The 25110-nt window shown below is 42.6% G+C and overlaps 1 protein-coding gene across 1 annotated transcript in view; it reads left to right on the forward strand.

Annotated features, from left to right (window-relative positions):
• LOC142183127 (neurotrypsin-like) overlaps positions 1 to 16215 on the forward strand; it is a 34765-nt gene extending 18550 nt beyond the window's left edge. The window contains exons 7-15 of the mRNA XM_075258049.1: positions 1844 to 2022; positions 2104 to 2245; positions 4435 to 4637; positions 5087 to 5228; positions 5675 to 5874; positions 10200 to 10278; positions 12957 to 13079; positions 13939 to 14216; positions 15712 to 16215. Coding sequence (XP_075114150.1) covers positions 1844 to 2022; positions 2104 to 2245; positions 4435 to 4637; positions 5087 to 5228; positions 5675 to 5874; positions 10200 to 10278; positions 12957 to 13079; positions 13939 to 14216; positions 15712 to 16022 — 1657 coding nt within the window. The 3' untranslated portion in view covers positions 16023 to 16215. The remainder of the gene's footprint in view (positions 1 to 1843; positions 2023 to 2103; positions 2246 to 4434; positions 4638 to 5086; positions 5229 to 5674; positions 5875 to 10199; positions 10279 to 12956; positions 13080 to 13938; positions 14217 to 15711) is intronic.
• Positions 16216 to 25110: the final 8895 nt, after the last annotated feature.

Genomic DNA, 25110 nt, shown 5'->3' on the forward strand with positions numbered 1-25110 from the left:
GTGTTAACACACAAAGCGCAATGGGCAGAAAATCTGTAGCAGAATACAATTGTAGCAAAGTGTGATTGCTTTATTCGATTTTAACATATTACTTACACATGAGGTGGAAATACATGTATGTAAAAGTGCATCTCAATAAATTAGAATATCATCAAAAAGTTATTTTTAATTTTAGTAATTCAATTTAAAAAAGTAAAACACATATATTGTATTGAGTCATTACAAACAGAGTGAACTTTTTCAAGTGTTTATTTCTGTTAATGTTGATGATTATGGCTTACAGCCACGGAAAACCCAAAAGTCATTATCTCAGGAAATTAGAATAATATTGCAAAACGGATGCAAAGGCTTCCTAAGCGTTTAAAAAGGTCCCTTAGTCCTGTTCAGTAGGCGACACAATCATGGGGAAGACTGCTGATTGACAGATGTCCAGAAGGCAGTCACTGACACAATCCACAAGGAGGGTAAGCCACACAAGGTCATTGCTAAAGAAGCTGGCTGTTCACAAAGTGCTGTATCAAAGCATATTAATGTAAAGTTGAGTGGAAGGAAAAAGTGTTGTAGAAAAAGGTGCACAAGCAACCGGGATAACTGCAGCCTTGATAGGATTGTTAAGAAAAGACCATTCAAAAATTTGGGGGAGATTCACAAGGAATGGACTGCTGCTGGAGTCAGTACTTCAAGAGCCACCACACACAGACGTATCCAGGACATGGGATACAAGTGTCACATTCCATATGTCAGGCTATTCATGACCAATAGACAACGCCAGAAGCGTCTTACCTGGGCCAAGGAGAGAAAGAATTGGACTGTTCCTCAGTGGTCAAAGGTGTTTTCAGATGAAAGTAAATTTTGCATTTCATTTGGAAATCAAGGTCCCAGAATCTGGAGGAAGAGCGGAGCGGCTGTACACAATCCAAGCTGCTTGAGGTCTAGTGTGAAGTTTCCACAATCACTGATGGTTTGGGCAGCCATGTCATCTGCTGGTGTAGGTCCACTGTGTTTTATCAAAACCAAAGTCAGCGCAGCCGTCTACCAGGAAATTCTAGAGCACTTCAACAGGATTCTCTCTGCCCACAAGATTTATGGAGATGGAATTTTCATTTTCCAACAGAACTTGGCACCTGTCCACACTGCCAAAAGTACCAAGACCAATACCCACAGTATCACTGTGCTTAATTGGCCAGCAAACTCCCCTGACCTTAACCCCATAGAGAATCTGTGATATTGTCAAAAGGAAGATGAGACACCAGACATAACAATGCAGATGAGCTGAAGGCTGCTATCATTCAACCTGGGCTTCCATAACACCTCTGCAGTGCCACAGACTGATCCCTCCAGGCCACATCAGAGCATTGATGCCGTCATTCATGCAAAAGGAACCCCGACCAAGTATTGAGGGCATTTACTGGACAGACTTTTCATTTGGCTGACATTTCTGTATTATATATATTTTTGTACAGTTGGTCTTCTATAATGTTCTAATTTTCTGAGATAATGACTTTTGGGTTTTCCTTGTCTGTAAGCCATACAAATCAACATTAGCAGAAAGAAAGACTTAAAAGAGTTCACTGTGTTTGTAATGACTCAATATAATATACTGTATGTATGTCACTTTTCAATTGAAATGATGATATTGTAATTTATTGAGATGTACTTGTATATACACTGGCAATCCTGATAGCTTTCACTCATTACAATGCATAGGCTGCAAAATCTAGCAATTCTTTTCCACCCTTTGTGGACATACGCATACTGTTGTATATCTACCTTGCAATAGTGTCCTCTAAAAATATAGGCAATTTGTCCAAACATTTATTAAATACGCCACCTTATATTTCAGTGGGAAGCCAAAGGCCTGGGTATGGGCTCACTATGGACCAGGCAGTGGCCCCATATTACTTGATGAAGTAGAGTGTTTGGGAAATGAGTCTGCATTAGATTTTTGTCAGAAGAATGAATGGGGACATCACAACTGTGACCATATTGAAGATGCTGGAGTCTCCTGTAATCCTTTTATAGGTAGGTCAGCATTAACCTAATATGAACATTATTACAAATATGAAGTATGCCTACAATCAGAGTATTTTATGCATTTTACAGATGGAGCTGTGAGATTATCTGGTGGTCAAACTGCTGGTGAAGGACGAGTAGAAGTATATTACAATGGAGATTGGGGAAGTGTATGTGATGATGGTTGGACTGAACGTAATGCCCAGGTGGTTTGCAGACAGTTAGGCTTCAGGTATTTGACGATATGAAACAGTGGTCAAGACAACTGGCCATTTTTGGCAGGGCCACTATTGTTCTTGGGCCTCGGTGAAAAATCTGTAGCCATGCACTCAACTTTAATGTACCATGTATAATAATAGTGTCCTCTTATGTAGCAATCCCACTAAAGCACCAAGGACTCGGTTGTGTAGGGTTGAGCCAAATCATGAGATTTCAGGATCATTTTTAAAATCCAATTTTTGATAATTTTCCAGCCGATCCCGATTGTGAAATTTACTCGATCGCCGATCGGGATACGATCTTTCCTGATCTTGATCGCTCAACCCTAGTGGGGTGTAATAGTTGTGAAAGTAGGATCATTAAGTTTTCAGTCTTTTGGTTTTATTGTGGAGGTTGTCTTGTCTACAAAATGATGTAAGCACAGATAGCACTGCCTCCCTGTCTCTCAATAACGGAACAATAAGAGTTTTTCTGTTTTTAGTTGAGGTAACAGAGAAGTGAATTGCATGCCATAGCTAAACTACGGTAATATAGTCTATGTTAGAGCAATATTGCTTGGTGGAACCACATGTGGAGTAAAGGATTTAAAGGATTATAACATAAAATTTATAACATCAGAATTATCTTCTATATATAAATTGCTGATCGGTGGAGGTCCAGCTGCAGAGACCCTATCAGTCCTGAAAACAGGTTGTACACCCCTCTTCGTTCATTTCAAGGGAGCAGAGGAAATATCTCCAGCTTCCCCATTAAAATGAATGGAGCAGGGACAATGCTACATTCTGAGGGGGAGAAAACTTCCCCACACATTCTCAGGATTGGTGGGGGTCTCAGCATTCAGCAATTTATCTTCTATCCTATGTGTAGAGGATAAATTCATTTTGTGGTATAATCCTTTTAATGTACACAGTCTAGTCACATTAATGTGACCGCCTGTCAAAATCCAGAATAGCCACCTTTGGCAGAGCGGACCGTTGCGAGACGTGCAGGAAGAGAGGGGATCTTGTGATGATGATCTCTGGGATGTTGAGCCATGCCGACTCCAGTGCCATGGCCAGCTGCGCTATGTTACGCGGTTGAGCATCTATGGCGCGGACAACCCGATCGAGGTGGTCCTACAGATTCTCCATTGGGTTCAAGTCCAGGGAATTTGCTGGCCAAGGGAGTATGGTAAACTCATCCTTGTACTCCTCGAACCCCGCAATATACTGTGAACTTTATGACACGTTGCATTGTCCTGCTGGTAGATGCCATCATCCCGAGGAAAAACAATTCGCATGAAGGGGTGAACATGGTCCGCAAGGATAGATGCATACTTGTGGTGATCCATCGTGCCTTCCACAATGATGTCTGCAGGGTTGTGTTGATATGCTGGGCTTTGGTGACCCCTTTTAAATCCTCATGTGACAATTAAAGCCTAGGTTTACAGACTTTTTCTTCTGCAAATCATGGCACAAATCCATGGCAATCCATGACGAATCTTTGATAAAATCTACAGATTATGCTAAAGATTTTGGTGTGGATTTGCTGCAGATTTCACACAATACAGCTCAAAATGTTAAATCTATTTTGAACTTTGTGACAAATCTGCAATAGAATTCACAATAGTGGATTAGTGAGACTGCAGTTTGTTCCCCATTCCACAGTTAGATGAGGTTATAGGAAATTGATTTCCTTACCAGGGTAGATTCACACATGGCATGCTTTGCTGCTGAAAATTATTTATATTTATCTGAATGGGATTGTTTTGACACATGGGTTTCTGCAAGTTCTATTGAGATAAATGGGACAATTGCATAGATTTCTGTAACAAAATCCGCTGTGTGAATCAGCCTCTAGATTTATCACTAGTTCCGCTTTCTATGTGTATTCAATTTTTATTAGTTTTACACAAAAAAAATAACTGATTTCCTGCCAAGGACATATCCCCGGTGCCAAGCAACCTTTGCTACTCCATCTGCTGTGACGTTACAATTCTCAGCATGCTTCATTCACTTCTAAGGAAGTTCCAAGAACAGTAGAGCAAGGTTTAATGCTGGGAGTTGTAGTGTCACAACAGCCGGAGTACCGAAGGTTGCCTACCCCTGACATATGTCCCCAATGCAAGTGATTTAATCATTACCCTCATCCTATATGTGTTGAGATAAATACTGTTTGATTATCTTTATATGACTGATATATTAACTGTAATACTCTTTTCAGTGGCCCATCTAGTCTGGCATCAAAAGCAGAGTTTGGACCTGGAGATGGGCTGATCTTTCTGGATGATGTAGCTTGTACAGGCACGGAGCGCTCTCTAGTGGAATGTTCACATAGCAGCTGGGGCCAGCATGACTGCTCACATTCTGAAGATGTTGGCATACGGTGCTCAAATGACAGCAATGACATAATTGAAACACCACCTGGTAATGCCGCTTCATCCAAATCAGCCAGCCATATAATGGTTTCCTACGTATCAAACTTGTACACTGTCGCGGATCCTACGCTAATTTACAAAATGCAACGTTACAGTAGTAATCTCTCTGTGTGATTGTATATATATATCTTACAATCAGTCAAATTCTAATAATATAGTACCCAATGGTCCAGACAAATTAATAATGCTGCAGAAAATAAGGATTCTATGTTAAAGGCTTGTTCTTGACCCTCTTGCCAATGTGAGATGAAGTGTAAACCTTGGAACCAACATTGCAACAGACTTAGTAAACACGTAGAAGCTAGATATATGAAAAGAAATAGGCAGATAAGAGATAGATAATGATGTATCGATGGATTATATATTGTGGAAATGTACAATACAGATATAGTTACGGGAATAAGCCCTAAAGTAATTTTACTGTGCTCACATTCTCAGGGCCCCCTGTTCGACTGATGGATGGGGAAAGCACTAAAGAAGGCAGAGTGGAGGTCTTCCTAAATGGAGAGTGGGGCAGCGTGTGTGATGACGGCTGGACTGACAGAGATGCCATTGTTGTATGTCGCCAGTTGGGACACAGGTAAGTATTTTAGTTTTCTCTTCCCTGCATATGTTGCAGCCATAAATGATAACAGATTCATTATTCATGTTATTGGTTTTCTGTTTTTACTTTCCACCACAACACTACAGCACATTTATGATACAGTTTTTGACACTGTCCTACCATTGTGGGCTATATAATATTCTACCACTGTGAGCTATATAACATATGCTAGTAAGGCTGAGTTCACATCTGCATGGAGTGTCCATATCGTGCAGATCTAAAATTGCAAAAAGGCCAGTTAAAAAGAATGGACACCAGACGCATATGTGATCTGAACACAAGAAAAGTGGGGTAACAACCCAAATTGATACTATATTGGCTTCCATTACTGGGTGTCTAGAAAAATAACTCCGCAAAAATAAGTTGCTGTCTTCTGAAGTGCATATATGGAACAATAAAATAGTGGCATTTCTTTTATTTAGGGGGCCTGCAAGGGCAAGAACAATGGCATATTTTGGAGAAGGACAAGGGCCAATTCACCTGGATAATGTAGAGTGCAATGGAACGGAAACCACATTATCAGAGTGCAAAAAGCAAGATAGTGGGATACACAACTGCTGGCACAGCGAAGATGCTGGTGTAATATGTGACTATGTAGAGAAGAAGATGAGTGCCCTCACAGGTGACGGATTTATTGAATAACAGATTAGCAATTGCTTTGTCATGGATTTTTCTCACCCATTACCTGGACTTGCATCCCCATAGCCAAATGCCATAATAATATGCAAAATCAACATGATGTGAAGTCACACTCACAAGATCACACCCTATTTTCTATTCCTGCAGACATGTAGCTGTAACTTTTCATTTTAACTTTACTCCAAGAAAATGTCTGAAAACCCAACTATAACATGGTACCACTTTTGAATTTTTTTTCTATAACCACTTTCAGTTCCCTACAGCAGAACCCAAAATTTTGTGGGTTTGTGACCCACAAACTATTAATATACTCTGGGGTCTTTTCAGACCTCTGAGTATAATGATTGGAGTCCCATGGGAGGGGGCAAACATAAAAACCAGTGTAACTCTCGTCTCCTGGACTCCAATGTGACTCCCTGCTTTCTTTGACCCTCTTCAATGACATCACAAATTAGAACCTTGTGTTCACTACGGTGAGGCAGTCACCACACAACGGCCGAGGGTGTCTCCTCAACAGCTTGAGGCCCCAGTACTTTCCGGGGTTTTCCGGGTGCTGATGTTGGCCCTGAATTTACAGTCCATCTCTGAATACAACCTTGCTGCTCTCTTCTCCTTTAATGATTGCCAGGAAATAATATGGAAGCATTCAACACTCAACCATTGGGCATAGGGTCCATAACATACCTGAGCTGTCTTATGCTTTATATGGACATAGGAAGTTAGGGCCTAGAGATGATCCATTGGTATTTTCAAGACCTACTTTCATATCCCTTTGCATCGATGGGGGTTGCACCTTATTTTTGAAAAGTGCACGCCTACTCATAAATCAAGTACACCATACGCAGGGCCATGCGCCTGCATTGAAATCTATACTATGTTGCAACTTGTCGATTTAATTTACACTGGTGTGACTGACCATGAGTGGTAAGGGGGGCAAAAAGATGCAAAGTTTAGTATAAAAGCCTGATTTGTGACTTTTTTCATGCCTTGTACACCACAAAACTGGCATACAAGACATGATAAAACTCCTGCAAAAGAAATGTAGCGGGCATGCTCTGTTTCCTGTGCCAAAGTTACTGGGGTATGGAGACAGAGAGAAGTGAGCCATGCCTATCACCTGCTGTCATTGGTGGATCCTGCGTCAAGCTTTCATTGAAATGTTAATCTTTTGATGTAACTCTATCTGTATGAAAATATATTAACTACTAAGAAGTGAAATCTACAGAGCACAAAGAGAAATGTTATTCAGACTAAGGCCCTACATTGCAGAAATGTACGATTTTTGTGTTGTAGATTATGAGCCAAAGCCTCAATTGGATTGAGCAGAAGTACAAATACTTCTTATATATCTCCCATTCCTTTAGTCACCATTCTTGGCTTTTGCTCAAAAAAGTGCAACCAAAAAAGCTGCGTTTCCGCAACATGGGGCCTTAACTTTAGGTTGGGGCCCCATGTTTCTGAACGCTGTGTTTTTTGTTGCCCACTTTGCGGAATAAATTGCAGAGCGGACAGGCTGTGATTTCCAAAACTGTTGCGGTTTTGAAAAATGCAGCATGTCCATTATATCTACGGAAACGCCAGCGACTTTCCCATAGATATAATTGTAACAGAAAGTCCGCGGAGGAAAACTCAGTGAACTTTTTTGTTCAAAGCGCTGCGGTAAGAACCGCAATGCGTTCACGCCGCGGTTGTTCCTTTAGTGCGGCGGTTCCCGGCCTGTGGGACCTTAGCCTAAAACAGGGATTCATACATCAATGTAAACTAAACTTCATTGGAGTAAAATGTGTGAAATTTATGACAAGGAAGACTCCTTTTAAAATATTTGGATCATCTTGAACTGTTCAAAAGACAGAACATGACATCTAAGTTGCAGATTTGCACTACAGTTTGCACAATTTTTTGTCTTGGCAATGAGAAATCTTTGAAAAATTTACTGACCCGTCCCCTCCCATTTAACCTTGCCCACTTTTTGTGCTACTTTTGAAAAGCAGCAAGAAAAGTTCCAAAATTGAGTGCGAATATGGTATGCACAAATTTTCTTCTTTTTTACGGTAAAATAATGATATAAATTCACCTCAATGAGTCAGCCTATTATGAGTCTGGATATTGCTCCTTATCTGACTGTTTTTAAATCTGCCGATATGGCCATTTTAAAAATAAATCACCAAAAATTTTAACATAAAAATTTTATGTAACGATTTGATGATCTTCAAATCATATATTTCCTTTTATTAAACCGGCATCTTGCTGTTTGTCATACATATACGATGACTTTAATCTTTTTCCTAAATCTCAGAAATATAAAAGTGCAACTTCTTCAGCTATTTGTCTTCTTCCTTCATTCTTAATACTATGGAGATGTTTCCCCGGGCCTCCCAACCACTTCTAAGATGTTGCCTGTCACAACACTGAATTGTGCATGTAGTGATGACCCTTTGCAGTGACCCCCAACATTCTCCTATTGAGAGGGGGAGGGACAAATGAAACGAAGCGGGTATAGAAACCCTTTTTAATGAATGTGTAACTAAGGCAACCATTGAAGCAACATTTACCGCAAGAAATATTCCTTGGGGAAAAAGCACCGAAGGCAGCCTTTGTAACTTCACACTAATTCCTCATATTTATTACGGTAAGCCCAGTTACCATGCATTTCTTTAAGAATCTATTGGCAATTGACAAGATGCGTGAAATCCTTGAGGTGCTTAGGTTATCCTTGGTTAATCGTAGCAGAGTAATTGGTGAAAATAACCATTTTAGCAACGTGACTAATAAGAATACACTGGATAGATGCATTTTGTGTCATGACTTTTATATTCTTAATCAATGTGACATAAATCACACTTATTCTATCTATATTGAGTAAGATGCTGTACATGGTTAGAGGAGATGCCTGAGATGGCACCATGTTGAATGAAGAACACACGAGGCATCAATGGTACGGGGATCACAATGCATCCTTTTCACTGGATGGATTAAAGGGGACATAAAAACAAAGGGCACAGAGTGTGATCTCTGTAATGTGTGTGACATCCTGTCATGTGCGGATGAAATAGAATGATGAATAAGCCAATTGCAACTATTGTTAGTCTATGCATTGAAAACTTGGAATAATTCATGGTAGTTTAATAAGAGATACAAAAAGAAATGTAAAAGTCATTGTGAGGCTTGTGTCATATATGGGCTGATTAATAGGTAGATAATGACATAATATAATAAGAAGCACAATCTATTATTATTAATTATTATTATTATTATTATTATTATTATTACTACTATTATTTTGAATTCATTCAAATGACTGAGTTTTAGAAAAACCAAAACCAATCTATTACAGATCTGGCCACAAAAAGTGCGGATTACAGAAGATGCAGCAAATGTTAACACCACCCAGAAAATGTTAACTTGACATTTAACGGTACGTAACCTGGTTTCTAACAAATACCAGGTTATGTCAGGGCAACACGGTGGCTCAGTGGTTAGCACTGCAGCCTTGCAGTGCCAGAGTCCTGGGTTCGAATCCCGCCATAAACAACATCTGCAAGGAGTTTGTATGTTCTCCCCGTGTTTGTGTGGATTTCCTCCCATTTTACAAAGACATACTGATAGGAGAAAGAAAAAAAATGTAAATTGCGATCCCTATATGGGGCTCACAATCTGCATTAAAAAAAAACTAACAGGTTATGTCAGTTTAATATTTGCTGAGTCAAGTCAATGCATGAATCCCATCTTTATGATCACTTAACATGAGCTTGCCATATAGGCTTTGTGCCAAGATATTAAAAAAGTCCCCAAGGTTTTGTCCAGATTTTTCTTTAAACGATCAAATGGCAGAGAATGTAATAAAAGTTTTTAAAAATCCAAACTCACGTGATTAATCTCCTGCTTCTCCAGCACCACTGCATTGGTGGTCCCTGTTGGCCTCTATTAGGGTATGCTCACACTGAGTTTTTTGCAGGCGGATTATGATGTGGAATCCGCCTTAAAATCCGCCTGCAAAATTGACTCCCATGCCCTGTCTTCCCGTGGATTCCGTGGCTCGAGACTCACTCCCGATTAGGTCCATTCATTCAAGCCTAATCAGGAGCGGGATGCCGATGCACTGCAGCTAGCCTCACCGTGTGAACAATCATCCTGTCATCAGATAAACCTTCAGATGACCAATGCTTGGCTAAGTGACAACCCCTTTAATTTCATAGGCTATAGATGACTGCAGTCTCCCCTATTCATTTGCTTTAAATAATAAAAAGGATATGCTATGAAATGTAAATAGAATTTAATTTATTAGACTTGTCTTGATTTCTTGACTAGATGGCGTGTCCGCCAAGTGTGGCGTAAGTCATGTGTCACGGAGAAAGAAGAGAATAGTTGGTGGGACCAAATCCATAAGGTATTAAAATGCAACCCCTATATAAAGCTGGTACTATTGTATTTTTCACAAGAGATGGGGAAATGTTTGCATCTTTCACCCCTCTCGAAACGCCTAACACTTGCCAAAACCGTGTCAATGTCTTAGAATGTGTCTTAGACATCTGTAGATGTTTATTTAATGCTTACAGCTCTTCATTGGATTAATAGCTCTCATTTCTTACCAAACATAGTCAAGAAGACTGTGTGAGGATGCTATGGTTGGATGATTTATAATGGGTTACATTTTCTGATGTGAAAATGAATATTAAGTAACCATAAAGATAGTATTTTAATTGAGCACATTATAAAATTAGATTAACGTGCAAATTCCAGTGATTTTATTTATTTATTATTAATTTATTTATTGATTATTTATTTTACAGCCATAAGGAAAATGTTATTTGTATTGTTTTTATTTATTTAAAGTTTTACAATTAAAAAACATGAAAAAATATGCCCTTATAATATGTGGATTAAGTTGTCCAAAGACAATCCATAAATAAACCCCCAATAAACATTTTCTAAGTAAGGATTTGAAATTCTGGGAAACTCCACACTGGACACATAGCTTCAATGGGTCAGATTTCTTCACATCCTGCTATGTGAGAGACCTGAGTACCAGCCTGTCTCTAGAACTGAATAACTCCTTGCTGCTTATGTACGTAACTCCTTTAGTGCTATGTAAAACACTTCTAGCCAAGCATTGAGGCCACTGTATCCTGAGGGTCCACTATATTGCCATAATTTATCACTGGTCACTCAAAAATTGGTGGATTCAGCCAGCAATAAAGAAGTTGAAGCCCCTGGGCTTCAATGCAAAATCTATAAATGGGCCCCTGCCTACAATATGCATTTAGAATAGTAGTTTATTTTATGTGGCAGAGGCTCTTTGGGGTCACCCTATAGCTATGTCCCATGTCCCTGTATCCAGTCTAAGCCATCAACACATCACATGCATATCATATAGAGACAAGATATAGGAGCATTCTGGAGCTTTTGAAGATGAGAATATCACTAAACACTAGAGATGAGCGAGTAGTTGTTATGGTTCTGGGTATTTATATAAAAATAATATTTTTAAACCGCAGAACATCTTGGACTGCAAAGGCACTGCAGCGAGGTCCACAGGCTCTATGGGCGGCTGTATGTCTGTATGCAACCGAACAGTGGTACTGCGCAGTGTGAACTGGGAGCAACACACGTTCACCAGTTAATCTCACTGAGTGAATGACAGTGCAGCTCCCAATGTGAACAGGCAGAAACAAACACAATACAGCTGCCCAGGGTTAACACTCACCCCAGGTCAGCGACAAACATAATCCCCTGCAGTAGCTAGGGGTGCTCCTGCACACAGCTAGGAGTGGGCAAACACCTAGGACCCTGCAGTAGCTAGGAGAGCTCCTGCACACAGCTAGGAGCTTCCAACGATGTTAGACAGGGCGAGCACGGCTATCTGGGAAACCAAACCTGCTGCAGCTCCACAGGCTGGAACAATGTCTATTGCTCCAGGCCTTGGTGTAGAGCTGTCAGTCCGTTTAGGATTTACTGGTCTATCTAATAGCACCCTATACTGCAACCTGCCTGAACACTGGAGACTCTCCCTGGGACTACTGTCATTAGGACTAGAAATTTCAGATAAAGTGTGAGCGCTGGGCGGGCGTCGACTCACTCCTTTTAAAGGGAAGTCCCCGCCCAATAGGGGCGGTGGCCATGACCTCACCGCTCATGCTCAGTCGGGGAGAACTGGCACTTAGGCTGTGAACGGCTCCAAAAAGTCCGAGCATGCTCAGTTGGGGAGAAATGGCACTTAGTCTGTGAGCGGCTCCAAAATATCTGAGCATGCTCAGAAGGGAAAAAACTGGACTTATACTCCAGTCGCCTCACTGCATGAGGCAGAGGGCGAGAGTCGGATTGACCCGCAGGTGGCGCTGTGCGCCGTGATGGAACCCTGCGAGACCCGATCCTAACAGTAGTATTCGATCGAATACCTCACCCCTATAGGTATGCGTGTAAGCAGCCGAACACCAAGGGGTTAAGTGCATCGAATATTTGATGCGTTTAACCCATTGGTCTTCGGCCACTTACACGCATACCTATGGCGGAGAGGTATTCGATCGAATACTACTCGCTCATCGCTACTAAACACAACTTTTTATACATTACTCCAGACCACCAGGAAAACTGTCAGCAACCACTTCATTACTCTATACAGGGGTAAGGAACCTTCGGCTCTGCAGCTGCTGTGAAACTACAACTTCCAACATGCTCCATTCACTTCCATGGGAGTTCCAAGAACAGCAGAGCAAGTATGCATGCTGGAAGTTGTAGTTTTGCAACAGCTGGAGAGCCGTAGATTCCCTACCCCTGCCCTATACCATCAGGGAAGCTGTTTTAACTCCTTCTCCACCCTTAACTGCAAAAGAAGATGGTAGTTATAAAGCACTTACCCTAGATGACCAATGAAGTAGGTATTAAGTCATCCAATCCCCTAGACAAGGGAACTCCCCTGCCATTAGTTTAAAATTTGGGTTTCCTTATGTGCTCTCTATGTTTGGCTGCATCTTATAGACAAGGGCACCCAAAACAAATTGTAGTTCTATGCATTTTATTTCTATCTGATGTCTAATAGATTTAACATTTCAGAATTTCTTTCTGCAGGGGTGGATGGCCATGGCAGGCCTCGCTGAGGCTCAAGGGTTTCCACAAAGAAACACGCCTTCTATGCGGAGCTACACTAATAAGCAGCTGCTGGGCTCTAACAGCTGCTCACTGCTTCAAAAGGTTAGGGGGGGGGGGGGGCGGCAAAAATAGAAATGGGAATCATGCCCCAAAAAGGAGAAGGAGGAGGTTTGGGCACAGACAAGTCGCAGAGTGTTGTGTTGTCACTCACTATCTATGTCATAAACACACAAAATCTCCCAAAGCACCATGACTCCACTGTTGTCATCACAAACTGGTCTACAGTCTTGGGTAAAATGCAAACACATAGGGCAGTCCCAAACTGCCAACTTGGAAGTCAGTGCTAAGTTAGGGCTGAGAAGTTAGTCCTGTTAACAGGTCCTACCACTGTGGACATGTGTTGACTCCTCTTGGAGGGGCTACTATTCTCAGTTACTGGTCAGTCTAGTCAGGTCCCTGGATGACTGGTGCGCTAATGTACCAAGAAATGCGTAGGGACTTAGGGACTATTAGGGTCTTTTTTTGAGGGACAGCTTGGGACTGCCCTTGTTAGGGCGGGAGTCACATTGGGGGCTAGGGCCTATCGGCAGGTTGAGAGCAGGGATTTCTATAGATCCTCCTGTGCTATGCCTGGCTTCATATGATTGCCTCCTGCCTGACATTCAACAATTGGTGAGACCGTTTCATATTTTTGTACATAACTGCAACTGACTATTGTAATTTATGGTGCCACTACAAGCACGTGTCACTTTTGTGCACTTCCTTTACATATCTTGCTATTTATTTGGGGGATATCTTTACTAGTACCTTCCATTTTATATATTTTAATGTGATATATTAAATGTTAAGTTTTAATATGCAACAGTGTATGGGCTTTAAAAAATGGAAGTGATAGCTGATTGTTAGTGTTTGTGGTACTGTGATATTTAATCCTGCTTTCCTTTTCATTTATGGCTTGCAGGTTTGGTGACAAAGCTCACAAATACTCACTGAGAGTCGGAGATTACCACACCGGGGTAGAAGATGATTTTGAGCGTGAACTACCAGTACATAAAATTGTTGTACATAAGAAATACCACTCTGGTAGCAATGACAATGACATTGCCTTGGTCAGATTACAGGGAAAGGAAGGTCATTGCATGTCATTTAGTTACCACGTTCTGCCAATATGTCTTCCAGAAAGGAAGTCATCATCTGTATACAAGAAGCCATGCTTCATTTCTGGATGGGGAGACACAGGTACTTCTATCTGTTGTATTATTATGTTTTACCTATACCTCATAGTCTTATTATTGTATCAGAAGTGTAGATAGGGATGTGGCATGGGAAGGGATGGAGGGGGGGGGGGTTCAAACATATCCAAATGGGCCCCCTACCTGGGTATACTGCCGTATACCGATAGATTCCGCTGCAGTCGATCACCATTCTCTACAGTACAGCAGTATATACCATTGGGCTGCTGCAGTTCCGACATTGTGACATCTCGCAGTAGCCTCTCTGTATACAAACAAAGGTGACAGACAGCCCAGTGCAGGTATAGGGGATAGTGTACATTATAACTCTCACCTGCTTTAAAATTTATGATAGTACAACCCTAAAAACCTTTTAAATTAATAGTGCCCCTCAGTTAATAATGTCCCATGTGTCCCCCCCCCCAGGAATACTCCTTTACGCCCCCTTAAATTAATAATGTTCCATGTCCCACCTTATAATACTCCTGTATTCCATCTTAAAGGAGTTGTCCAGACAAAAATGAACAACCCTTTTAACTTTTAAATCAGCCACAACCATTGAAACAAATTTTAAAACTTCATATTCGCCTGTTCCCAATGCTCTAGCGTCCTTCCGCCGCGTTCCATCCTCTGAACGGGTCTGTTCTGGAGTTTTGCTGAAGCCGATGAGACCAATCAGCAAATTGCATGCAATGTCACTACCTGATAGGGGTCTCATGGGTCTATTCCAGAAGCCTGCTGAGGCTGCTGAATGGCGGTCACGTGACCACTGCGGCCAATCAGCGGCTTCAGCGGAACTCCTGAAGAGATCGGGGAGAAGCCGCCGTAGCAAAAGAATGGGGCGAGCGGGAGGGCACCGGGACATCAGGGAAAGCATTCCCCCCACAGGAGAAATCTGCAGCAAATATGTCCCATGCTGACATGCCCTTAAGGATAAGGCTCCAGGTAGCGAGCTGCAGCCAAAAAGTACAGTGGAAAAAACCATGGCATAAACATATTGCGGTTTTTCCCACAGTGCTTTTCACAAAAAGCCTGCAGAATTTTCCTCTGCAGTCTATAAACTTCAATTACACCTATATGGAAAATGCCAGCGTTTCCATAGGCATCATTGACATGCTATGATTTACAAAAACAGTGGTTTTGGAAATCGCAGCATCTCCTCTACAGATAATTTTGTGCAATGTGTGGATGGGATTAGCCAGAATCTCATCCACTTTGCAGGTACTGTAAAACACAGCGGTTTTTGCTGCAGCGTCCTTGCTACGTGGAACCCTGGCCTAAAGCAGTTTTCCAGATACGCATTTCTCACCTATCCACCCAGGTTCTCATGATCATAGGTGCCAGACCCAGTGATCAAACATGTATTAGCTTTTCTTATTACCTATCATCTTTAGGTATGTTTGGCCATGTAGCATACAAGCACATTTATTTGGCATCACTTGTTATGCTTTAGTCAGGCAACAATGTTTCTTTTTACTAATGATTTCCATTCCATCTCTTAGGAACCTCCTATTCAAAGACACTTCTGGAGGGTGCAGTTCCAATCCTTCCCAAAGAGAAATGTATATTTCGTTACAAAGGGAAATTTACTAATAGAATGATCTGTGCTGGAAATTTATCTGCAGACAATAGAGTAGATAGTTGTCAAGGAGACAGTGGTGGTCCTCTCATGTGCCAGAATGACAACGGACAATGGATAATAGTAGGGATAACTTCTTGGGGCTATGGATGTGGCCGAAAGGACTTTCCCGGAGTGTATACTAAGGTCAACAGATTTATCCCTTGGATCAAGAGAGTTACGAAGATGAAATGAGACCGAAACCAAGCAAACTATCTTCGTTCATTGTGAATTACATGACTCATGTTGAAAACTGTGACCTTTTTACCATGAGATTCATCTTGGAACAATATGTGCTCTACAACATGCCTTAATTCCATGTATAGCCCCTTAATGTATGAGGAAACAAAGCTGTGAAATGTCTCCATGTTGTGTCACTGTAACAAAAACTGTGTATATAAAAATATAATGTTATTCGATGCTTACCGTCTGAATATAATCTTCACGGAACTAAGGAGCATTCAGACATCTTCATGACAATGTCACACATTAGGTCTACAAGCTGGAAAACAAATTCTATAAGCCCAGTCCTATTATATGCCAGTCCTGTGTTTTACCCAAAAGTCATATCCACCAAAGAATCTTTCAAAAAAAAAGTCAGGGACAAGAATCACATTGAAGTGTAAATCTAAAGAAGTAACTCATTGGATGTGATTATAGTTTGCCTTATATGACTTTATAGTAGGCAGATTGAGGAGACTCTAGGGCGGATTATAATATGTGTGAAATATGTGGTTGCTCATATCTACAGATCTTTATAACCTGACTTTGTCATCAATTGTATTGTATCTTCCGTTCAGTTGATTACTGTGGTAGGGTACGGGAATCTACCTGAGGTGAGTATGTGTTGGGTGAACCTCGCAAGATTCCTCTAGCAAATATTTGCAAGGCTTGCCTGGCAATTTTGTTTGGTCAGAACACATCCAATTTGGAGTTGTCACTGTTATACTCTAGGGCAGGGGTAAGCAACCTTTTTTGTTCAGTGAGCATTAACCCCCATGAGCAATGCCTAGGGGCTATAGGGGTTAATGCTCGTTGTATAGGGGCTAGACCTAGGTCCACATGGTGTACAGGGCACTTATGCTCATTGCTTAGGGGTTTCTTTACTTACCTGTAGCAATGTCAGTGAAGTTCCCCTTCCTCCACTTCAATACACGGCCTGGATCACTTCTCTGGGTCTTCTGTGCAGCCCTGTGAAGAGACGACTGCCTGATCTCCGGAGAACTCACGAGAACTCACGAGAACACACAGTAGAAGCAGCTCCGACACTGTCCAATTCAAATTCTAATTCCAATTCTAAATCTAATAATTCTAATTGGACAGTGTCAGACTGACGTAGCTCTTGTCTTTATAGTCAGAAACGCCCTTCTGACACTGAACGGCTAATTAACATACAGGGCGCCAGAATTAACGGGGCTCAGAGCTCCAAAACGAGGGGGGCTAGGGAGATAATTCAAAGTGCACCAGGGTCTGTGCAGCAGCGCCTATAACATGGGGCAGAAAGCTGCACAGGCTTGGAGTGGTGAAAGGTCCTCTTTAATGCATGAAAGTCGCGGGCTGCCTGTCATGCCAGCAAAATATGCCTCGCGTGCCAGTCAGGGGTGCTCACACTTTTTGAGCATGTGAGCTACTTTAGAAACTGACCAAGGGATAAGATCTACTATCCACTTCTTTCGGTGTCAGGCTGAGAATCATCTCTGGACACTGGCAGGCGGGGCAGCCGCAGCCCTGACTGCGAACGAGTGCAAGGCCCCGGGCTGCCAGTGTCCGCAGATGATTCTCAGCCTGCGCTGTCAACAAGCAGACACCGATCCCGCGATCGACCCAAACGTCCTTCGCGATCGACCGATAGATCGCGATCGACATATTGGGCACCACTGCTCTAGGGTCTCTTCAGACCCCATAGTATAATAAGCAGAAGCCCAGGGTAGGCGAGCAAACATAAACAGTGTTACTCAACTCTCCTGGGTTCTGGCGCATCCTCTTCAGGCATCTTAAATCACATCAGGGACCTCTGAAGCTAGTGTATCCGAACCCACGTGACCACTGAGGCCCAATCACAAGGCCTATGGGACATTATTCTGTCAGAGATCTTTGGTGTGCGGGGAAGGGGGGGCTCATGGTACCCTAAACTGTTCCTGTACTGGCTACTGCGTCTGTGATTTTTTTTTAATTGGCACTCCATACTAAAAAGGTTGCTGACCTCTACACTACACCGTGTACAGAGCCATCTTGTTCTTTCTCTGTAAACTGTACTAGTTCTGGTGCTAGAGATAAATTTCAGAGTCAGACTTAAAGATGTTGATATACATTAGATTAATGCTGGAAAAACTCACTGGTGACTTTAGGTGAAATCAGGATTGGATTGTTTTATTTCAACACTAGCATGTGGACCTGGCTTCGCACGGGTATATTTCATTTTTTGTTTGTGTAGTGACCCTATAAGAATTGCCAAGTTTTGCACTCGTGTATTTTGTATATCATTTGTGTGTGTGTCTCTGCCCGCGACTTCGTCTGTGTGTTGTTGGCATCCATGATCCGCCTATATTCAGCAAAATGGGTTGCCTGCTCCGGCGCAGATCTTAAGATATCCTGCTGCTGAACTTGTTCCTCGTGCTGTACCTGTGATTGTTCCGACATCTCAGCAGCTCGCTGGGACAACATATAATGAGCGTGTTGTTGGTGTTGATGATCAGCCTGCTCCGGCGTTTTGAAAGCCATGAACCTGGCCTGCTGCTGAATTCATTCCTCGCGCTGTGCCCGTGATTGTTCTGGCATCTCAGAAGCTCACTGGAAAGCCATAGAATGAGCCTGTTGTTGGCTTTGATAATCCGCCTGCTCTGGTGTTTTGGCAGCTGTCAAGCTAGCCTGCCGCTAAACTCATTCATTGCGCTGTGCCCGTGATTGTTCCGGCATCTCAGCAGCTCGCTGGGAAGCCATATAATGAGTGTGTTGTTGGCGTTGATGATTCACCTGCTTTGGCTGCTGTTAAGCTGGCCTGCCACTCAAGACATTCCTCGCGCTGTGCCTGTGATTGTTCCGGAATCTCAGCATCTCGCTGGGACGCCATATAATGAGCGTGTTGTTGGCACCGATGATTCCCATCAGCTCCACTTGAGGAGAACTCTGTTGACTTCTAGCTACCTTCATAGCTGTCGAATTTTGCAACAAGTTAGATTTTCTTTTTCCTGGCATGTTTAAAAGTAGCAAACTGAAAATTTGGATTAAAAGTGTTTTCCCATCTAGTGTGTGAGCACTGCCTGGAGCAGATCAAATAATATGCAGATGTATGTACAGAATCCCTGAAGATTAGCGTGTGTTTACACAGAGAGATAACAGACCTGGGACATGCGATAAGCTGCTGCAAGTGCAGTGTAATATAGTATATGAATATAAATTCATAACAGTTGTGAAGTCATGTCATTTACCAGGATAAAAAGTAGCCTATGTGTTAATCGAGGATACAAACTATTTATTTGCCAAATTTCATTCAAATCCGTTCAGCCATTTTTGCGTGATTGAATAACAAACACACAAACTTTCACATTTATAATATTAGTAGGAGGCCGTCTCAGATTCCGATCCAAAAAACGGATAGCCGCGACTGAAAGCCGGTGCACTGCACCGACATCCAGCCGCGCCCTCTGCTCCGGATTAGGCCTAATGAATGCGCCTAGTCCAGAGGAGGGAGTTTCTTCAGGCCGAATCGCAAGTCGACTTGGCCTGATGAATGAGCATCTCACTTCTTTTTTCCGGGAGCCAGAAGAAACGGCTCTCGGAAAAAAGACCTGAGCGGCTCCCATTGATTTCAATGGGAGCCGTCTTTTTGGTCAGGGTTTTGAGGCGGATACGGCCTCAAAACCCTGACCAAAAAACTTTGTGTGAATTTCCCCGTAAAGAAGTATCTCTATCTTGAGAATGGAGGCTGTGTATACATGACTCCCTCCATTCACTTCTAGAGGAATTCCAAGAATAGCCAAGTCTGCCTGCTTACCTATTCTCAGAACTCCCGTTTAAGTGAATGGAAAGAACATTGCAAATCCTGTGTATATTCCATAAATATCCTTTATTTTTCATCCTCTTGTTCCATAGAAGTTATATCTCTAGCTGGCTTCCCTATTCTCATCCTGAACATATGCATCAAGTTGAGTGTTCATGTGAATGTGATAGGTGGTCAGCCAAAATCTACATAAATCAGTAGACCAAAGTCTGCATGAAGCTTTCAAATCTCCTCCTTTGCCAAGCTTGTGTCAGGATTTGAACCTGTGACCTGCTGTCTTGCCCGGTGTCTCTTTGCTTCCTGAGCTACTCAGCTTGTTGACTAACAGCCTGCTGGACTTCAGTGTGGAGTCTACTGCAGAGGCTCATCAGCTGATTCTCATGATTGGAACCCGCCCTGTATTGCCCTGATTGGGTTGCCTATATATAGGTGACTCTGACACTTCCTGTTTGTGTTGGTATTGTGTTCTGTTTAGTCTGAATACTGCCTGGACACCTAGGAGACCTCCTTGCTGGAGCGCTTCTTCAGTTCCCTGGAACTTCGACTGCTGCCTGCAAGCTCACCATAGCTTGAATACAGCTCCTGAATTACTACAGACTTCTACCTGGTATTGGCTTATCTGCACTTGGACTGTTACCTCAGCCCCTGGGGCTACCCACGTGCCTGCCTCCAGCCTCCTGTGCATTACCTGACGACTGGACTCCTGATCCTGTTCCACTAGTACCGTGACAGGATACCAACACCTACAATGGAGTCCGTTGGGAAAGAAGCTTGGGAGGTCCGCTTCAAAAAGGTAGAAGCCGCCTTGGGCGCAATGTATGCGGAGGTCCAAGATATGAAGCACCAATGGGAATCTTTTGATAAAATGACCACTGGTAAAATCGCTATGCAAGGCCAAGCTCTGCAGGAATTGCAGACATCCATGAATGCGGTCACAGCACGTATTGCACAGCTGGATGTACAAGGCCTGATTCCCACCTCTGCTCCATCCCCAAGATTGCCGCCACTTAGATTCAATGGTGACCGGGATAAATTCAGAGGATTCGTAAACCAGTGCAATTTGTATTTTGATGCGCATCCAAACCAATATCCAACTGAAAGATCAAAGGTGCTGTGCGTCATTATGCTGTTAACACACAAAGCTATTGCCTGGGCAAATCCGCTAATCGAAACCGATGACGTCTGCCTGAATGACTACAAAGACTTCATGGAAGCCATGAAAGGGATGTTTGATGACCCCAACCGAATGGTTACAGCAGAGACCACCATACTAACATTACGGCAAGGCAGACGTTCTGTTGCGGATTATGCCATGGAATTCCGGAGATGGATTGTGGACACTAGCTGGAATGACTCCGCAAGACTAGCTCTTTTCAAGAGTGGACTTTCCAGTAGTATTAAAGACGAATTAGCACGAGCAAAAGCTCCTTCAGTCTTTTCTGAATTTATTGATCACTGCATTCAGATTGATACTCGTCTGACAGAACGTCGACAAGAGAAATGGGGCTATGCCAACCGCACGACCAGTCAATATATTACCACATCACCACTGGGTTATAAAAAATCATCTGATCAGCAGTCCCGAGAATCCCAACCAGAATCGATGCAGATTGATGCAATTCAGAAACGGGAGAGTGCCGAGCGAAGAGAACATAGGTTTAAAGAAAATCTGTGCTTATATTGCGGAAAGTCAGGACATTTCCTTATAAATTGCCCAAACCGCTCTGCGAATCGCCCCCGGAGAACAGTGGCCGCTGTAATGGATCCTGATGCATCCAATGAAGAATCTTCAGCTTCAGAGGGGGAACAGTCAGCTGGAGAAAGTGTCCACTATATATCATCAGTGACCTCTCAGGTTAAAAAGGAGAACAAGGATTCACATTACTTTGTCCCTCTTAAATTATTGGTCAATTCTATGTGGATCTCTACATCAGCTATGGTGGATTCCGGGGCTAGCGGAAATTTCATGGACTTTAGTTTCGCTCAAAAACATGGAATACGCTCATCTAAGAGACATTCACCTATTGTGATGGAGACTGTGGATGGGTCTCCCCTGAGTTCGGGACCTGTAGACCAGGAAACTGTACCTTTGGAGATTCACATAGAACCTCAGCATCAGGAAACTCTCTCATTTTTACTAATTTCTTCTCCACACTTTCCAGTCATCTTAGGCCTACCTTGGTTACAGAAACAGAATCCTTCCATCAATTGGGGAACTAAGATGCTGAGTTTCCCCCCAAAGGTCAATGAGGTGAAGGATCAACCCGAACCAACGATTACAGTCTCTACTCAAAACCAAGAACCACATCAGTTACCAACAATATATGAGGATTTGAAGGATGTTTGTGATAAACAGGAAGCTGACAAACTACCACCTCACCGTCCTTACGACTGCCCGATAGAATTGCTTCCTGGAGCACCCATACCTTTTGGGACTATATACCCATTATCAGGACCTGAATTAAATGCCCTTAAGGACTTCATTGACGAGAACTTGAAAAAAGGGTTTATTCGGCCATCCTCTTCTCCTGCAGGGGCTCCTATATTCTTTGTTAAGAAATCGGACGGTTCATTACGGCCAGTGGTGGATTACAGAGAGCTTAATAAAATTACAGTAAAAAACCGCTACCCATTGCCTCTGATCCCCGAACTGTTGGAGAAAGTTCAACGAGCAAAGGTCTTTACCAAATTAGACCTACGGGGTGCTTACAATTTAATCCGGATAAGGCCAGGTGACGAATGGAAAACTGCTTTTCGTACTCGATATGGACACTTTGAAAGTCTGGTGATGCCATTCGGGCTCTGCAATGCTCCGGCTACCTTCCAACATCTAGCAAATGATATCTTCAGAGATTTACTAGATCAATTCATGGTGGTTTATCTAGATGATATACTAATTTTCTCTGGATCTCTAGAAGAACATCAGGAGCATGTAAGATGTGTATTGGAACGATTGCGGGAAAACCGACTTTACATCAAATTGGAAAAATGTGAGTTCCATCGGGAAGAAATTCAGTTCCTAGGGTACATCATCTCTTCTCAGGGATTGCGTATGGATCCCAGAAAGATCCAAGCAGTTATCGATTGGCCGACTCCCAAGACTGTAAAAGAAGTGCAAAGATTCATAGGCTTTTCTAACTTTTACAGACGCTTTATTAAAAACTTTTCAGAGATTGTAGGCCCCATCACAGAGCTGACAAAGAAGAAAACCCACTTTTCCTGGACCCCACAAGCAGAGGAAGCTTTCTCTCGTTTGAAAGTTAAATTCACCACGGCTCCAGTACTACGTCATCCAGATCCAGAACTTGCGTTTGTGGTCGAAGTAGATGCATCAGACTGTGCAGTTGGGGCCATCCTCTCTCAGAGGTCAGGTGAAAAGAAGCTATTGCATCCATGTGCATTCTTCTCTCAACGGATGTCTTCTGCAGAGAGAAACTATGATGTGGGAAATAAAGAATTGCTTGCCATCGTCTCAGCATTTAAAGAGTGGAGACACCATCTACAAGGAGCTTCACAACAGATACTAGTTCTAACTGATCACCGAAACCTAGAGTTCATTAGATCAGCTAAGTGCCTCTCCCCTCGTCAGACCCGATGGAGTCTATTTTTGAATCATTTCAATTTTACAATATCATTCCGACCAGGATCTCGTAATGGAAAGGCAGACGCTCTGTCACGCATGTTTTCTTGTGATATTAATCCTTCAGCTCCACCTACTCCTATTGTCTCCGAGACAAGAATTGTAGGTATTATCCATGAAGGGGATCTGCTGGAAGACATTAAAGCGGCCTATGACACTGATCCATTCTTATCACACCCATCAGGGGATGTACATCTATTCTTTAGAAATCAAGTATGGACTGATGGACAGCGTCTATACATACCAGAAGCAATGCGTCTGAGGATTCTACAGTTCGTACATGATTCCAGATTGGCAGGACATAAGGGAGTACAGAAGACATATGAGCTGTTATCTCGTTTCTTCTGGTGGCCCGGCTGTCTAGAAGATGCAAAGAAATACGTCCTTTCTTGCGATACCTGTACCAGGTATAAACCTTCACGTTCCTCACCAATGGGGTTGCTGCAACCATTGTCCATTCCAGTACGACCTTGGAGTTCGATCTCAATGGACTTCATAGTGGATCTACCTAACTCAAAAGGAAAAACATCAATATTGGTAGTGGTAGATCGACTTACAAAAGCAGCTCATTTCATCCCTTGTACCGGTCTGCCTTCGGCCAAAGAAACTGCTGATTTGATAGTCCAAAATATCTTTCGCCTTCATGGTGTGCCGGATGAGGTGGTCTCAGATCGGGGGGTACAGTTCACGTCCAAATTCTGGAGAAGTTTCTGTACATCACTCGATATCAAGCTTCATTTGTCAACGGCCTATCATCCCCAGACTAACGGTCAGACAGAACGTACAAACCAGACGCTAGAACAATACCTGCGCTGTTACATCTGCCATTTACAGGATGACTGGGTAGACTTATTACCTTTTGCGGAATTCTCATACAACAACTCTCAAAATTCTTCAACAAAGCAAACACCATTTTTTGCGAATCTGGGATACCATCCAAGTATTCTCCCTAAAAATCCAGTGGCTCCACTAATTCCAGCAGTTACAGAAAGAATCGCGTCACTGCAACAAAATCTGAAAATGTTAAAAGAAACATTGGGAGCTGCTCAGGAGCGATATAAGAAAGCAGCAGATAAACATCGGAGACCGGCGCCTGAATTCAAAGTAGGGGATAGAGTATGGCTGTCTACGCGGAATATTAAGCTGAAGGTCCCTGCACCCAAACTAGGACAGAAATTTATTGGCCCCTATAAGATCTCTAAAATAATTAGTCCTCTGGCAGTACGTTTACAACTCCCGGAAACAATGAAGATTCATCCTGTTTTCCATGTGTCTCTACTGAAACTTGCTATGTCCAATCCATTTCCTGAACGTTCCTCTCAACCTCCAGATTCAGTTGAAGTGGATGGACAAGAAGAATTTGTCGTGGAAAAGATCCTGGACTCCCGTATATACAGAAACCGACTACAGTACCTAATCAAATGGCAAGGGTATGGTGTAGAAGAAAACTCATGGGAACCAGTATCTAACATCAATGCGCCTCGTTTGATTAGACGTTTTCATCAGCAGTACCCAACAAAACCAGGTCTTGTGGCGCCCAGAAGTCGCCGTTAGGAGGGGAGTGATGTCAGGATTTGAACCTGTGACCTGCTGTCTTGCCCGGTGTCTCTTTGCTTCCTGAGCTACTCAGCTTGTTGACTAAC

This window comes from Leptodactylus fuscus, chromosome 10, assembly GCF_031893055.1.
Source record: "Leptodactylus fuscus isolate aLepFus1 chromosome 10, aLepFus1.hap2, whole genome shotgun sequence".
Classification (NCBI taxonomy): Eukaryota; Metazoa; Chordata; class Amphibia; order Anura; family Leptodactylidae; genus Leptodactylus; species Leptodactylus fuscus.